The sequence below is a fragment of the Lathamus discolor genome, chromosome 18 (assembly GCF_037157495.1).
Source record: "Lathamus discolor isolate bLatDis1 chromosome 18, bLatDis1.hap1, whole genome shotgun sequence".
NCBI lineage: Eukaryota > Metazoa > Chordata > Aves > Psittaciformes > Psittacidae > Lathamus > Lathamus discolor.
In genome coordinates, this window is record NC_088901.1 from 4373400 (window position 1) to 4390997 (window position 17598).

The following is a 17598-nucleotide window of genomic DNA, read 5'->3' on the forward strand; positions in this document are numbered from 1 at the left end:
TTAGGCAGTGCTTTGTATTTAGCCAGCTTTACTTTGGTGTTTGTTTGGGAGGGAAATATAATTACCAAACCTGTGAACCCATCAGTGTGTGCAGGAAATGAGAAGGAATTCAGGTTTGAAACCATTTTAATACATATTCCAAAAGCGTCTGAGTTTCAAGTTACTGTCTTTGGTTACTGCTGCAGAGCCAGGTTATGTGTGTGTTGAACTAAGTATGAGACTGTGAGGTTTGACTTGGTACAATTTATGTTTAGATTACCATTAAAATTAATGTCTCGTGAATGGCAGACATTCAGTCAGTGACTCTGATTTACTTTTGTGCAAAATATTTACTGTTACCCTCTATAGAAGTAGCAGCATTACATTGCTTCAAGACAAACGCTGAAGTAATTCTTTCTGTTTGTTTTCTTTTTGGATGTAATTACAGAAATGTGGGAAATACTTTTCCAAGACTTTTGAAGTCAAAAGTGGAACAGAAGGAAGACACAGGGGGACACACACCGTTCAGTGTTATTTTCCTTGCCCAGGAAAAAAAAGATCATTGTGAGATGAGCACTAAACTCTCAAGTTTTCAAAGGTTTGCATAACAAACAAGAGACACATTGTGGGTTGCATCTTGACTTTGAAGGCTTGCCACTGTCAACTGAAATAAAATGGCAAGGTTTAAAGCCTTAACCAAGTTCACAAGGAAAATATTTGGACTAAAAGTTTTGGAAAGTTTTCTCTCTTTGAAGTAGTTTGTCATGTGTTACCAATGTGAACTTTATTGACCTTGAAACATTTTTTTTTTTTGAATCAAATAGCAACTAGTGACACTTTAGTAAAATCTTAACTCAACAACCATCTCCTGGCGGCTGCGGCTTCTTAGCAAATGCAGGCAAAACAGGGAATTTACAGAAGAGACCTTTATTATTCGTAAATGAAGCCTGCCAAAACCTTCCCGAAATAGCATTCAGAGACCCTTTTAAGGTCATGGATCCTGAACAAAGCCAGAAGAGCACAAAAAAGGCTGAGGAAAGTCCAAGAAAGAGGCTTCCCAAAGGAGAGGCTTTCCAAGCCAGTATTTCATCCGCAGCTACGTACCAGGGCAGCTCTGCTCCTTCGCAAGGAACCCCTCTCCGAGATATCATATCGCAGCAGCACTTTTCTGGTTCTTTGCCGATTCCAAGAGAGGAGTCTCAGGAGAAGACCGGACATCAGAAGCAGCCTAAGCCTTCCTCTTTTGAACATCCTCCCCACGTTTCGCAGCTTCAGCAGCACGCACTGTCACCAGCATTTATGTCTCCTGGGAAACCAGAGCATGTCCTTGAAGGTCCCACATGGCAGCTAGTTGATCCAGTAAGACCAGGTCCCTCTGGCTCCTTTTCATCACCCGGGCTTCACTCTCACCACGGCCAGCTCTTACCTTCCCATTCACCGATCATTCCCGGAGAGGACATGCCATCTGTTCAAAAGGTCTATATCCCTCGCCCTTCACAGGTTTCCTTAAAACAAGCTGAGGAAGTGCACAAGAAGGAAAAGAAACCTCAGAAGCCAGGCAAATATATTTGCCAGTACTGCAGCAGGCCTTGTGCGAAGCCAAGTGTGCTCCAAAAACATATCAGGTCACACACGGGTGAGAGGCCATACCCTTGCATTCCATGTGGCTTTTCTTTTAAGACTAAGAGCAATTTGTATAAACATAGGAAATCTCATGCTCATCGAATAAAAGCTGGGCTGGCCTCGGGGATCGGAGCAGAGATGTATCCATCGAGCTTGGAAATGGAAAGGATTGGTGGGGAGGACTTTGAAGAGCCAACAGAAGGAGAAAGCACAGATTCGGAGGAGGAAACGGGTGCGATGTCAGGCCATTCGGTAGAGCTCTCACCCAGGCAGAAGCACACGCTCTTGTCCAGTAGTCTGCTGAGTGGAGGGAGCCAAGGCTCCAGCCATGACCGGTGTTCATTGTCTCATTCCAGTATGTCTCAGTCTCTTGAAGACAGCACCCAGTTTGCGGAGCCATCGTCAGACCATCCTCTGAGCCATAAATCCGAAGATACGCATACTATAAAGCAGAAGCTTGCACTCCGCTTGAGCGAACGGAAGAAGGTCATAGATGAACAGGCTTTCCTGAGCCCCGGGAGCAAAGGGAGTACTGAGTCAGGCTACTTCTCCAGATCAGAAAGTGCAGAGCAGCAGATCAGCCCACCAAATACTAACGCAAAATCTTATGCAGAAATCATTTTTGGGAAATGTGGTAGAATTGGGCAAAGGACTTCAGCGTTAGGTGCAAACACATCCCAGGGGTTTCCCCACCTGTCTAGTGAAGAGAAACCTAGTATGGTACCATTATCTGTGCCTAGAACACAGGTTATTGAACACATCACTAAGCTAATTACAATTAATGAAGCTGTTGTAGATACCAGTGAAATAGATAGTGTTAAGCCTAGAAGAAGCTCTTTATCTAGACGTAGCAGCATTGAATCTCCAAAGTCTGGTGTATATAGAGAACCGTTTCAGTTTGATATCAAGTCTGGTTCCAGTAGCCAGTTGGATGCAGCGAAAGTTTTGACATCCCACGGTGAAAAAGTTAAGCCTGAACAATCATTGTTGTCACTTCAGCAATCCCACAGTGCCACAGAGACAGTGCCTCTCCTAAGAAGCCACTCAATGCCTTCTGCTGCATGCACTATAAGCTCCCCACATACCTTTAGAGGTAGCTATTCATTTGATGATCACATCATGGAGCCTGAAGTCTTAAGCCGCAGTCAAGCGTTTTCTTCCCATCCCCGAATGCTAAAACGACAACCAGCTATTGAGCTACCTTTGGGGGTAGAATACGTCTCAGAGGAGGTTAGCTCTGCAAACAAAGAAACTGTTTCCAAACCTCCTGAGGAGCCTGAAACCAAGGAAAGCGATCTTACCAAAAAGTCTCGGAAGGGTCCGAAAGTTAAAGGGTTCATGTACGAGTGTAACGTATGTGGTGCTCGGTATAAGAAAAGGGACAATTATGAAGCCCATAAGAAATACTACTGTTCAGAACTGCAGCTCTCAAAGCCTCGTTCTTCCACTTCCCATACCTCTTCAGAGACTGAGAAAAGTGTTGCGGATCCTGACACGTGGCCCCAGATGATGCATTACAAGCTAGGGAGCAGCTTGGAGCTCACCCCGCTCCGAAAGAGGCGAAAGGAAAAGAGCCTCGGTGATGATGAGGAGCCTCCAGCTTTTGAGCTGTCTGAGACTCCCTCCTCCAGTACTGCACCAGGCACTCAGTTTGCAAACCCAGCATCATCTGATGTCACGTTAAACCTAACCCGTGAATCCATTAAGTCACCAGCAGATCCGGGTAAATCCACACCTTCCGATGTCAGTGCCAGCTTCCATTCCAGGAATACCAAACCGGCTCCAAGTGCAGAGGGCAAAGAGAGAAGAACAACCTCAAAGGAGATATCTGTTATCCAGCACACAAGCTCCTTTGAGAAGTCTGACTCTATTGAACAAGCGAGCGGCTTGGAAGAAGACAAACCCTTGCCACAGTACTCGTCTCAGCCGGCACCCCAGCACAGCCGACCGCCTCACTCCCTGCAGCCCAGGCTGGTACGGCAGCCCAACATCCAGGTCCCAGAGATTCTGGTCACAGAAGAGCCCGACAGACCAGAAACGGAGCCAGAGCCTCCACCAAAAGAGCCAGAGAAAACAGAGGAATTCCAGTGGCCGCAGAGGAGCCAGACCCTTTCTCAGCTCCCAGCAGAGAAACTTCCACCAAAAAAGAAGAGGCTGCGGCTGGCAGAAATGGCTCAGTCCTCCGGAGAGTCCAGTTTTGAATCCGTCTCCCTCACCCGAAGCCCAAGTCAGGAAAGCAGCGTATCCCACGGCTCCAGCCACTCTGTCTCATTTGATCGTGAAGATCACGGCAAGTCAGAGTCAACGAGCCAGCCCTCTGAATCCCACCCAAAGCCTCCTGGTGTTGGCTCACACATGTTGATGGTACCAAGCCACCATCACCATTCCAGGGAAATGCGGAGATCTGCTTCTGAGCAGACACCGAATGTGTCCCATCCTTCCCAGATGTCGGAGACCCGCAGTAAATCTTTCGACTACGGGAGCTTGTCGTCCACTCCTGCCTCAACCCCCGGCCCCTCATCCTCCTCAGCTCCGCAGGAGCGAAGGAAATGCTTTCTAGTTAGGCAAGCATCCCTCACTAGGCACCCAGAGCATGAGCCAGACTCAGCCCCAACAGGTCGGCCGGAGGCAGAAGATCCAATTCCTTCTACAAGTAAATCTCCTTCAACAAGTTTGCCCCAGCAGCCGACATCTTCATCCCCTTTGCCCTCTCACGGTACTTACCCAAGTGAAAAGAGTCAGCCAAAAGACAGCCCTCAGCCAGCATACACCCAGCCATACACAGAAGCTCTGCAAGTGTTTCATCCCGTACCACAGCTAACGCTGCATGAAAAGCAGTTCATGTCCCCACAGGTTTCTATTTTTCCCTACCAGCACCTCCTGCCGCAGCCAGGGCAGTCTGCAGAGCTCTTTGCCGCACACACGATGTCTGACATCCTCTCTGCTCAGTTCACCATGCCTCAGATTCCTCCTTCCATATTTCAGACCCCACCACTGCCTCTCCCGCAAACGCTCATCCACCCAGGCCCGCTTCATATTGCTCCTCCGCTGATGTCTCACCCGGCTGAGGTGCCATTCAGGCAGCATCCTTCATTCCTGCCGGTTCATTATCCCGTCTCCTCACCAATACCTTCAGCCTTTTTTCTGCCTCTTCAGTCTCAGTTTGCTCTCCAGTTGCCAGGTGAAGCTGGTGAACATTTACCACAGATCAAATCCAGTTTGTTTGCAACAGCGGGAGCCTCCACTCTTTCCCCGTGCACGGAATATGACTCGGATAGTAGGTTGCATCCTCTGACCTGCACAACAAGTCCTTCGGTGACTGTATCCGCATCTCAGCTCGTTGTTCCGACGCGGTCAGACCCAGTGGTGTCACTTGTGGTCCCTGTTCGCATACAGACAAATATGCCATCCTATGGGAGTGCGATGTACACAACGCTGTCCCAGATTCTGGTCACTCAATCCCAGTGCAGTTCCTCTTCTATCGTACTCCCCACATTTGATGATCACCAATCCAAGGGTACCCTGGTCTGTAGCGCTGATGTTCATGGACTAGGTTTTGATCTGGCACAGATGATCACAGAGGATCAAAGAAGCATTTTCCAGAGCCCATACCTGAGAGTGCCCTTACCTTTACCGGAACGGAAAGGGTATATGCCACTCACCTCCCCATCAGACAGTGTCCTTGGACTGGAAGCAGGCACATCAACAGTTGGTGGAAGCAAAAGAATGCTCTCTCCAGCTGGTAGCTTGGAGCTGACCATGGAAACCCAACAGCAGAAGAGAGTGAAAGAGGAGGAAGTGTCTGAAGCAGAAGAGAAGTTGGAAGTGGTGAAGCCACCCAGTGCGATAGAGGAAGGGAAAAAGCAGGATAAGTCTCACTTGCTTGCAGAAAGCCAAGGGAGGGTCGAGGTTGAAACACCACCTAGCTTGTCCTCAGAGCAGTCAGAGCCAAAGGAAATCCCAAGTACTTCACAGCAAGCTGTGTCCCATTCAGGTTCTCCAAGTTTTGAGGCACTGGAAGAGTATAAGCAGCCAGCTGGCAAGCAGTTCCTCAACAAGGCACCTTTGCAACCCGTGAAGAAAGAAGACTCCAAAGAACTGGTGGAGCAGTCTCCGCCAAACCCTCCAAGCACTGCACCTCTGTCTGAGGTCGCTCATAGTACAATGAAGTCTCGAGAAGGTACAGATACGAAGAAGGTACTTCAGTTCCCCAGTCTCCACACAACCACTAATGTCAGTTGGTGCTATTTAAACTACATAAAGCCAAATCATATCCAGCAAGCTGATCGAAGGTCTTCAGTGTATGCCAGCTGGTGTATTAGCTTGTATAATCCTAACCTTCCAGGTATATCCACTAAAGCAGCCCTGTCCCTCCTGAGGTCCAAGCAGAAGGTGAGCAAGGAAACCTACACCATGGCTACTGCTCCACGTCCAGAGGCAGGCAGGCTTGTCCCGTCCAGCTCCAGGAAGCCAAAAATGACCGAGGTAATGCAATCCTATATATTTCTCCTCATCCATTTGGATTCATGGGAAGAGGGGGACGAGGGACGGGGAATTGCTATTCTTAGTTTAATAGGAGTTTATTCATCCCTCTCTCAGTTTGGTAAGCACTTGTTCTCAATGAAACTTTTAGAATGAAGAAGCTAAAACCCACTGTTATATATAAAATAAAAGGCAAGCCTGCTCCAAGGCAATGTGCCATATTTCTGTTCTCCAGTTTCTACTTGCCTTGTAATCAAAAGAGCATGTAGGAATCACCACCGCACCATGAACTGCCACTGCTCAAGCACAAAGGATTAGACTTGATTTGCATTTGTCTTGATATTTCAAATAGCTTTACAACTTTTTTTATTCCTTTTTTTTTTTTTTTTCCTAACTGCTGTTATAATTCCCTACATTTTGCATGTTATAAATGAAAAAGGATTACCTTGGGGAAATGGGATTCTGTCTGGTTGTGCATCTACTGATCTCACAGTAATGAACATGGAGAGGCATGCTTAAAAGTAGTTAAAAATATTAAAGGAAGATTTGCAAGTGTATTTAGGCCCCCAAAGAAGCGTAAAGGCATGCAGTGACATTTACAAAAGTGCCTCAGCAGTTTAGACATGGAGTCTAGTTAAAACACCCGTGTCATTTGGTCCATTTAAGTTAATGTCCTTAGCTGTCTACCTGCTTTTGTGGGTATCTAAGGATATTTTAGACCTGGTCTTTAGAGTTAAGGGGAGCAAGGCAAACAGCTTCGCAGGGGCAGAGCTCACCAAAGGCATTGGCCACAAAGGCACAGAAGTCTTTACCGCACTTCTGGTAGCTGCCTAATGTTATCTGTCTCGTTTTGAGGCCAGACTTTTCCCCTCTTGGTTAATGCTGAACCATACAGATCCCTTTAATCCAGATCATGTTCATGCAGATTAGCAAACAGAATTGCTCTAAAGATTTTGCAGTTTGATATTCATCTCAAGTCAATTTATATCGATGGATTATTCATTTTATTTCTGTATCATGAAATGAATGCTAAATATTAAATTTATCATAATTGCTGCTGCAGCTGCTGCTTATAAGTGCATCTTAAAATACACAGTAGAGTCACTTTGACTCAATAAATCTTTATTTCTATTCAGCATTTCCATCATTCTTCTGCAGAAATCCAAACGATAGAATTTCTAGGGACACAGGGGCAAAAAACACACTAGTGCTTGATATTATGCACTCTTCTTCAAAGGACTTTATCTGAATGGTGTCGTACCATCCTTGATTGCATTCTCTAATAGAAGTGCCTGTGCTCCTCTGAGCTTAGCTCTTTGACATGGTGCTAAAGTGCACACCAAGCGTGTGCTTCAGAGGTACAAGACCCTCATACCCTGAAGTTAAAGGTTAAGCTCTAGACAGGAATGGTTCAGCCCTTAGCCATCAAAATACATAGTTCACTGCATGCATTTGCTCAAAAGACTCAAAAACCTTTTAGACAAAACTCTGTAAGCTGACTGGTGGTGAAAGTTAAGGTTTTCATGGTATGATCTGCAACAGTTTGTCCTGCCAAATTCACCTAGGAAATGGCGTAAGCTAAATGGAAATATTAATACCTGCTGCTTAAAGGAGTGAGACTTCCAGAAATGATGTTAATTGCAATGGAGATAAATGGACCTCATGCCAAGCAGAGAAATAACTTCTGATTAGATGATCAGTGGGAGTGAAATCCTCCCTTTAGTTTTTAAAGTACACATGACCGGCACAGGTTAGCAAGGAGCATTGCCGGTTACTCAGGAAGATGCGATTAACAGGAGCTGCGTAGAAGTAGTCTGAATCCAAGGTTGAAAGTTCAACCTTCAGTTAACTCCGCTCTTAGCTATTTCCCTTAAGTATTTTCTTCTTTATGTATCTATAAGTTGTCAGTTGACACAACAGAAAATGTAAACCAGCTCTAATATTTTGTATAATTATGCATGCAGCAAGCTACCAGCAAACAGTAGTACTGTGTATACTGTCTACGTACTTGGCTTGGTTTTTAAATTACCAGTGGGATTTATTGAGCAGATCAATTCTGAAGTGACTGTAGGCTCCAGCGTGCATGTAGGGATGGATGATTGCACTGTATCGGGCTTGCACACTTTGTAAATTAAACAAGATTGTAAAGGGGGATAGTAGTGACTGTATGATTTTGGCTCTCTCTGGTGCCTTTCATCTGTCTATGTTTTGTGCTTTCAAAAGTTGCAATAAATAAACCTCATGCTGTATCTAGAAAGTCAATTGTTTTGTATTCCTCAGTAAATCAGGAGCTGAACTGGGAAGGTTTTCACTAGCATTGTTACCAGCGTTTAGCTCGTATCAGGAGGCGAAGTCACAACGGCCAAAGTTTAATCTTTGAAGGTGCCCAGTGTGTCACCTGCCCCTGATTTCCTCCAAGCACAGGCATCTCCCTGCCCAGAGATAGCAGCTTGAGACTGTTTCTGGTGTTAGATTGTTAAAATGGTTCCTGGCACTGTTCTGTCCTGGACTGATATTCTTTTCCCAAGCAATTCCTGGGCACTTTTAGGGAGATAAGACGAGGACCATTCCCAGGAGGCATCTAGGAAGAATATGTGGGTCTGATGGTGCGGATGTGGGCTAATCTGTGCAAGCTGGACTCAAGGACAAAGTAGTCCTGGGTACATTTTAATGCTCTAAGGTGAGCTCCTGAAATTGCTGGGCAAATTTGACATATTTAACCTCAGTTTTGCAAAGCTGCACTTAAGTCCATCCCTCCTCCTCCTGCTGAGAATGAGGGTGGGAACAGCAGCATGCTGCTGGGGAGCCGGGGTTGTATCCCACTGAACTTTGCGTGTCTCAGTTTGAGCTAGTCACTCTTTGGCTTCCCCTATAACCATGAGAGACAAAGAGGCACCTCTTGGGTGATTCATTCCCCTCTTAAGATAAGTGTCTAAGGTGGGGTAGGTGAATCACACTTGAGAGCTCCCAGTCTTTCCAGCAGCTGTAGAGGCAAGGGTGACCAGCTCTCCTTTAGACTTCTGCCAGTTCATTGGCTACCTTCAGACCAAAATCCCTCTAATAACCTTGGTCTCTCAAATGCCTTCAGTCTGTTTCCATGAATTATATATAAAGGGAGGATATGAGTAATTTAGTTGTACTTGAAAGGTGTTCGTGCCCTTGTATAAGGAGTAACCTGGGTGAAAAGCAATCTGCTTCCCTCTTTTGGAGCTTTGGATAACCCTGTTATTTGTACTTTCATGTTGAAGGAGGGCAACATCCAGGTTTCATTCCAGGCATGGAAGAGCTCCCCTTTGCATCTTACAGAACTAGAGAAGCAGCTGTATATATGTCCATATACTGTAACAAATAACATTAAACATGGCAGATGAGATGTGAGTGCATGACTTAAACCTTGGTCTAAACAAGGGGTGGCAATTTAAACAGTGGAAAAGCAAATTTTACCCTGGTAGCATCTGGGGAGGTTGAGGATTATTTTCTCCCTTTGGTTTTGTGGCTTTCTCTGTGCTGCGCCCTTGGCAACAGGGTTTCAGGGAAAGGAAATCACCCGAGAGCTTTGACTGTCGGGTGGTTTATATCACGTTTAGATGGCTAAAGTCCAGAATTGTGTGAATGTGTGTACGTGTGGGGGAAACCCAAAGGCTGAGGTTAAATATATGAGTTCTACAGATGCCTTCTCTCTAGACCTTAGTAGATGTAGATATTAAGAGAGAGGATTATCCAAGGACAGAGCAGTGGATTTGGGAACAGAGACCCATGGCTCCACCACATGCTGAGAGTGACCCAGCCAAGACACTTCTCTTTATGCCTCAGTTTTCCAGTTGGCCAGAGCTGGATAATATTGAACCACCATATACCAGGGGTGATTTAAGAACCTGTAAGCAATCACAGTAAATATAACCAGCAGGGCTCAAAATCCAGTAGCAGACACCCTGTACGTTCAGACGGTGTCCTAATTACTGCACTTGGCTGTCAGGAGCAGCATGTGCGGTAGGTTGCTGGCTCTTTCTGAGACTGTTTGGTCTGTGTCTGTCTTGGAGTGATGTTGTATGTAATCATTGATTGTTTTGCTCTTTTGGGGAGATAGGTTCATTTGCCTTCGCTCCTTTCTAATGAAGGTCGAAAAGATATAACTAGAGCTGAGAAGGAAGAGGATAAAAGAGGAAAACCAGAAGAAGAGGCTCTTGTAACCAAAAGAGGAGAGCCAGTCCGGATCAAGATCTTTGAAGGAGGGTAAGTGTCTCCTTTCACTTCTCTTTTTGTGTCACAGTTGGATAGGAGTTACTGATAACAATGATGGCAAGTCAGTGAAGGTGCCATGTGGAGGTGAGCAGAAGTGGTGGTTTTCAGCTTACTTTCTACAGCCACTGTAAAAACCTGACCCTTGAGATCTGAAGATACTTCAGGCTGCATCAGTTTCCTTTTATCTTTGAGTTGTCTTTAACTTAGCAAGCACCTCAATCTCTTTTCTGAGTGGGTGGTTGGGCAAAGACGGCTGAAGAGCACAAATACATCTTCTAGTCGTCTCTGATGTGACAGAGGTGTCCTCCAAATCTTCTCAGTCTTTCCAGAGCCTTCTGAAAATGATGTTCCCAATGGTTGTTACTATTATAAGGAGGATCTGGGGAGGTCTTTTCTGATACCTGGGTTTTGGTTGGGGGAGGAAAAAAGGGTTATATTCATCTGGTTTTTAATGCCACCCAACCAAAGTAGCTTCAACCAGAATAGATGCAAGCTCTAAATTTGATGTACATCTGAATTCTCTGCTCCAGGTAATTGCGAGTTCTCTTCAGTAATTCAGCATGGTTCTAATACTGCTGTTTATCTTCTCAAAAATTGAAACCCAGCTCATAAGTAGCGTGTCTGTGGGATACAATTAAAGTTCATCCTTCCTGTGTGTTGCAGAAGGGGGCAAAGAGCTGAAAGAAACCCCTGCCAGGATTCCTCAGTTCTGCTCTTGCCATTGGGTGGTCTTGGGTTTTGTGTGTTGGAAAAAGGCTTTAATTAGTCAGTGGTTGTGGTTTTCTGTAGTTACTGGTTGATGTTTGCTTTTATTTCCAAGTATTTCATTAGTAGATGATCAAACCAGCTCACCAAAAAAGTGAAATAACGCTTTGGGAAAGGAAACCTGCTTGTTTGTTCAGAGCTCACCTCTCACCCAGATGCAGGCACTGTGTGCCCAGCTCAGGTTTAGATGCTTGTCAGCAGTGAGTTGTGAATGCAAAGAGCCAAAGTAGTGGCAACCTTTAATGATTATGGGCTGAAGTGAGTTGGGGAGGGAGCCAGGGATAGCAGGGAAGCAAGAGGATGGGAAAAAGGTTTGATGTATTGCCATCACCCTCCTGTAGCAAATAGGACCTATGGGACTAACTGAGAACTGAGGCTTATTGCCTTAAAGCCCATGAGAAGCCTCTGTTTCCCTTGACTGGGTTGCCCTGGGACTGCTGCCATTTCAGGGGACTCTTGGCCCCTGAATTTAATTAAATTAAGGAGGCTCAGCATTAACATGAATGCAAATCACCCTGCCCCTTGCAGAGCAGGGTTTTTGGGTAGAGTTCTCAGTGCTAACTGCTCCCCAGCTGTCCCCACTGAGACAAGCCATGTCTCCACATCCCTGCGAGCCTGTCTGCATCCCTCAGCCCAGCACAACGGGTGCGGAGTCACATTTGCTAAACGACAGAGGCAAAATAAAGCAACTTTTCCAACACGTTCCGTGTAAGCATCAGGGAAAGCATTAGTCATCCTGAACGTATGCTTGTGTTTTATTTTAAAGTTCCTGTATCACCGACTTAAGGCCACCATCCTTCTGGATGTGAGACAGAATATAGTAGCTGTTTAATGCCAAGTACAGGCACTAATGTAACACACCAGGTTGCAGGAACACATTTTATAGCTACATTACATGGCACGCGCACTGCTAAGAGGTGCGGCAGGACAGGCACAGGCGGCTCCCTGGAGGTGCTCGGTGCATACCTGGTGGTCCATGCCTAGTTCCCACAAGGATATTGATGTCGGATTGTTCAGCCTCAGCAGCTTGTGGCTGCTAGGATGTTTTCTTGCAAGTGAAGGAACATTCCTGCAAATGAATCCACAGGGTGCCTGGTGCTTTGTGCAAGATGTTAAATGGATCTGACCCCTCCTGCTCATCTCTTGCAAAGGGCTCTCAAAAAGAGCATCCATTCTCAAGGCATGATTTCACTGTCTTCCCCCCCCCCCCCAATATTTCCTCCTTGTCTCATTTTTTCCCCTTATTTATTGGTTCCACATAGTCTGCTGCTGGCTCTACTCATCCTTCCAGTGGGATTCAGTCAGCTTCAAATCTTCCGGAGCCATCCTATGCTTTGTTGCCTCAACCAAGGGGGGAGATTATAAAGTAATTCAAGTGTTTCCACTAAAGGTGAACTTGCTGCAGGCCTTTAGCTCCTTCTTCCCCTCAGTTTTTCTTTCTAGCTCTTTCCTTTCTCACTGCCATTTTCAACGCTTGCTTTTCCCTCTGCACAGTGTTCTTGCTTCCTCAATCCCATAGCTGCCTTGCCCCCACTGCTACATTGCTTAGAGCTCTTAGAGAGCAAATGTAAAGATCACTCCGTATGTCATTTCAGCAGTGTCTTTTTATCTGCAGTCCTGAAATTCCCTAAGATTGGATATACCTCCATGGCAACCAGCGTTCACCCCCTGCCCCAAGAGCATCCCATGCACTTGACTGCAAAGGAGGTGGGAGTCATTCCCCACACAAGCTTGGGTGCTCATTAGGTTGTGTTTGGGAGAGCCATGCCATTAAGCAGCCAGGTCAACATTTGTACTCCTGAAGGAGCTAATGACGACATCCATTGGACTTGTCCTGAGGGATGTTGTGGTGGTTTTGAGCAGTGAAAATGATCTTTGAAGGTCAGGCTGGTCAGCCCTGCTTCAGGAGGAGTGCCGTGGTTCCTAGGTGGCCCTGTGTCACCTTCATCAATCCACTCTGGTCGTTTGGAGGCACCATGCCCATTCTGAAATCTTACATCATGAAACTGTAGATTGGTATCGACCTGATTTAAGAGTGAGGTCTGTGATGGTGTCATGGTCTTGTCAGGGAAATGTTGACTGTTTACTGTGCATTAGCATTACCATGATGAAATCTGATAGTAGAGGAGTAGCTACAGTCAATATATGTTCTTCTATTTCACAGCCAAACTCGCTGTGCTCTTATGGGGCCCATCAGTTGTCTTATTGCGCTAGTTGATTGCAACTAGTAGCGAAAGCAGTACCAAGATACAGAAGGTCGAAGACCACTAACCTTAACTGACATCACCAAACCAGTGCCGTGTAAAATGGAAACTACATCAAAAAGAAAGCTGTCTTTTGGAAAACTGTTGCATTTTGTTCCTTTTCAGGGAAAAAACACGGCTGCAAGACCTAAGTATCCTTGCATTCACACCTTAAAAAATACTTCCCTTTCACACCATCCCACGTGTACAAATCCACACACAAGCAAGAAGCACCCGTGTGATGTAATGTAGTGTGTCAGAATTTTAACTTTAAGAGAGATGCTCATAGTGCTGTTGTGACCTAGCCTGCTACAGCAAGAACAATGAGCCATTGGAGTGATCCCCCCAGGGAAGTGATGGGCTCCCCAGCACTGAACACTGTTAAGATTCAGCTGGACAGGGTGCTGGGACATCTAGTGTAAGTCATGCTTTGCAAAGAATGGTTGTACCACATGATTCTTTAGGTCCCTCCAACCTGATATTCTATGGTTCTGTGAGTACAAATAACTGGGGGATCATATAAAGTTTGACCATTGCACTCCCTAGAGAGCCCCAGCTGTGCTGTATTGCCCTTTGCCTCCGTGCTGTGGGGCTGCTTATGGACTTTTAGGCAGGAAGGAAGAGGATGGAGCTGCACATCTGCCTCACTTAGCCTGTCTAGAGAGACTTTCCCCTGGGTTGAAGGAAAATGGAGAAGCCTTGGGACTGTTTAATCAGACTGGGATGTGACTGCTAATTACTGGATGCATAAGGAAAAAGAACCTTTGGGGGGGCCCATTAACTGTATGCAAACCTCCCTTCCCCCAGCTCTCCTCCCAGTTCTTGCTGTTGTGGACTCACTGGGATCTGTGGTCGGCTTCTCTGGGGTGATCTCACTCCATTTCTATGACCGGCCACAGAAACTGCAGCTCCCACCACCCGCTGACACGCACCTCATGGAAAATCCCTGGCACAGCAATGTGAGAGTTTTATTACCCTGGAGAAAGCCTCTCTGTTAAACAAGCAAAGTTTCGCAGCGTGTAACTCCAAACCCCTGCACCGGGCCCGGTTCGTTCAGGGGATTTCCTTTCCTGCTTAGCTGAGTTCTAAGAATTCACCATGTTTATTTTGAAAGGAGTCATTTATCCCAAAGACACTCACTTGAGCATGAACATTAGCAGGAAAGGAAGTAGTATGAAATAGTAATATTTGATTCCGTACTGGACAGAAGTAAAGAATTCCTGTAATTCGCATTTTTGAGCGAAAGGGGTTTTCCTAACGCTGCTTTGCACTGAAGGGAGGAATTGGTGTTAAAACGTTTCCATTGGGGTTAGTGGTGCCAGACTGACCACTCAGCGTTAATTTGAGCATCCAGTGGGGTCTGGTTGGATTTCCCCTGTTTTGAGAAGTGCTGAGCAGGCATTGCTGTGCTCCATTTGGGCAGCCCTGTGGCTGCACAGCCCTTCTGAGAAGCTGGCTCTGCCCTGTGCCAAGCTGCCGCCTGAAACGTGATTTTCAAGTCTCAAGCATCAGCTTGTGCGCAGGTGTTTATCCTGCTTCTGTAAACGACCTTTGAAGAAATCATGTTTCTTGTATGTGGAATTTGTTGGTTTGGATGGGGCTTTACAGCAAATGGAGAGGAGAGATTTCATGCCACTGGCTTGGAGACTGCCGAACTGAGAACAATTAACCAGCTTGTGCTGGGGATGCTGGAGTAAAGGAAGGGTTTTTTTTTAAGGCTCATATGAAATAAGACATGTGTCAGATGCAGGCAGCAAGCCAAGAGTCCCCACCAGAGTAGCCAGTCTGCATTCCCCTCTGAGAGGTTGCCTTTCTGCTGGTCCATACTCATGGGGTTTGCCTATAGTCCGAAGGGTAGTGATGCTCACCAGAATCCATCCTTGTGGTACTGGGGCTGTGTCCAGGCACTGTGCTCCATACAGGGGAAAGGATGAGCCTCATTTCTCATGCCCATTAGAGGAACATAAGGTCTCTTTTGAGCACCATACGTTTACACTCTTTTTTTATCATAGTACAAGCAAAGCACATTTTCTGCTTAAAAAGCCAACAATCCAAAGGAGACAAGACACAGGGTGGCAATTTAAGGAAGAGATGGATTTGTGAGTTTTACTGAGGCTGACAAGTTAAGAAGAGAAATTGTTTGAGGAGACAGGTTTTCAGGCAGCGAGAAAGGCTGCGTGAAAGATCCACTCAGGAATAGCAGCAGAGGAAAATAACAACTAGAGAAGATAGTCTCAAAATGAAAGGAATATGTGCTTTTTTGCTTTGAAAGTCATTGCGTTGTTACATGCTTAAAAGCTAAGATTAAAAACAGGTTCAATTTGACTTCAAGCAAAGGCTTTTTTCTCCCCATGTCTTCGTGGAAATTCGGGTTATTATTTTTTCCTTTTAATTTTGGGTGTAATTAAAACCCAGCCTTTTCCCCTGGTAATTCAGGGAGCAGCCAGGCTGAAAAATCAGTTCTTTTCAGTGGACTTTTTGGGAAATCTTTTGGATTGGGAGCAGCAAGGTAGATGACAGGACCCAGCACACGGAAGAGGAGGAAGGGGGGATGATTTAGGTAGATTCAATGCAAAGAGCAGCCCAGCAAAGGTGTAACTCGCTTGACTCCAACTCTGGTCACCTCAGCCTATGCGCTTGCTTCGAGCTGCGTTAGATAAGAGCCGGTGTGTCTGGGAGAGCTGACAGACAGATTCCCTTTCGGAGGGAAGTGTGGGCCGGCTCTGTAACAGCGCCAGTTCCCGAACCTGCCACTCAGCAGATGGAGCTGCATGCCAAGAGCTCTTGTTGTAAGTAACCTTGTATAATATAGAAGTAACCTCGGGTTATTAACTTTAAAACAGGTTATTAATTTCTGTTGGGAGCAGCTTCTGGTTGTAATGCTTCACAACACAACCAGTTCTGGTTGTAATGCGCTACTGAAGCATCCTGCAAGATGCCAAATGTTCTATCTTTATGACAGAGCTCAGGGCTTGAAGCACTTTAGTTTTCCCTTGCTTTTATGACAGTACATGCAGCCTCTGAGTTGCTGCCTTCCCTGAACAGTTCTCAAAGGTCTGTGCAATACAAATCAGCATCTTTCACATTCAATGTGCTCTTGGCTACCTTGTTTGCTTTCTCCCTGTGGATGCAGGTACAAATAACACCATTAAATCCTGCATGTTTCTGTCAGCTAAGCATGGACCCACTCTCAGTTATCATCCTAAACCTGGTATTTGCAACACGTGGACCCCTGTCCTCTCTGTGCTTTGGGTGTGGTGATGAGCATCCATCCTGCACCCTGGCTTCAGAATGCAGGATGTCCCCTAGTGCCTACAGCTCGGAGCTTTCCTTTAATACCAGCTGTGTTTGTGCTGAGCAGTTCCTGAACGTTCTGTTCCCTGGCCTCCTGAACATATCCCAGGCACAGCCAGTGTGCTGGTGAGAGCAGAGAAGTGACTTGGGGATGGTGGGCTCATGACTCACCATGACTCTTGGATAAGTCATCCTCTGTGCTCTTCAATTTCCTTCTTTGTGAGAGGGGATGTACAAACTCACCTACTGCTAAGCTTGATTTTATTATGCCTTTAAAATGTCTTAATATTCCTCAGTGGGGATTGTTAATGTTTCCTGTCCTGAACATCTCGTCACTTCACTTGACAAATTGGGCTCATTCTGCAGCTAATTCCTGTTTTCCCAGGAAATCTGACAAACACAGAAGCATTCAGGCTAGGTCGTTGTTTGGTTTCCTTTCTTATTTTTGCCTGTTTGCTTTCTTGCCACGTCCTGCTGGCAGCACTCATGATGCAGCTTGATGCTAAGTTCCCACAGACAATTGTTAAAGATTCCTTCCCGTCTGACCTGTGTGGGATGCTCAGCTTTCTGCAGGGATTTCTTTCCTCCCAAGTGAAAATCCCTGTGAGCATCCAGGCAGCCCATGGGCTTCCCCAGTTTGACATGGTTACGGTGGGGCAGAGGCTGACTGTGGTCCTCCGGGGGAGGATGTTGCTCTTCCTGAGCCCAGCATCCCCAGTGGTATTTTCCCAGCCTCTCATTCCATTCACCATGACTTTCATCTTCTCTGTATTACACAAAGACAAGAATTCCTGTTTGCTTTCAGTTCAAATTATGAAAAATACATATTTAATAAACAAGATCAAGGAAGAAGATGTCTCTGCTCCATCGCACAGGTGCCTTGGTACATGGCTAGAGCAAAAAAGTGTATGGGGGCTGAGAGGGGGAGAAGGTGAAGGTGGGGAGGATGACGCTGTCATCCCAGATGGGC

At 46.0% G+C, this 17598-nt stretch overlaps 1 protein-coding gene across 3 annotated transcripts in view; it reads left to right on the forward strand.

Annotated features, from left to right (window-relative positions):
• The window catches only part of HIVEP3 (HIVEP zinc finger 3), a 105334-nt gene that overhangs the window by 40037 nt on the left and 47699 nt on the right, over positions 1-17598 (forward strand). For all 3 annotated transcript variants that reach the window (XM_065697898.1, XM_065697896.1, XM_065697897.1), the window contains 2 exons: positions 428-6087; positions 10172-10317. In XM_065697898.1, the coding sequence (XP_065553970.1) occupies positions 973-6087; positions 10172-10317 (5261 nt within the window). In that variant the 5' untranslated portion in view covers positions 428-972. The remainder of the gene's footprint in view (positions 1-427; positions 6088-10171; positions 10318-17598) is intronic.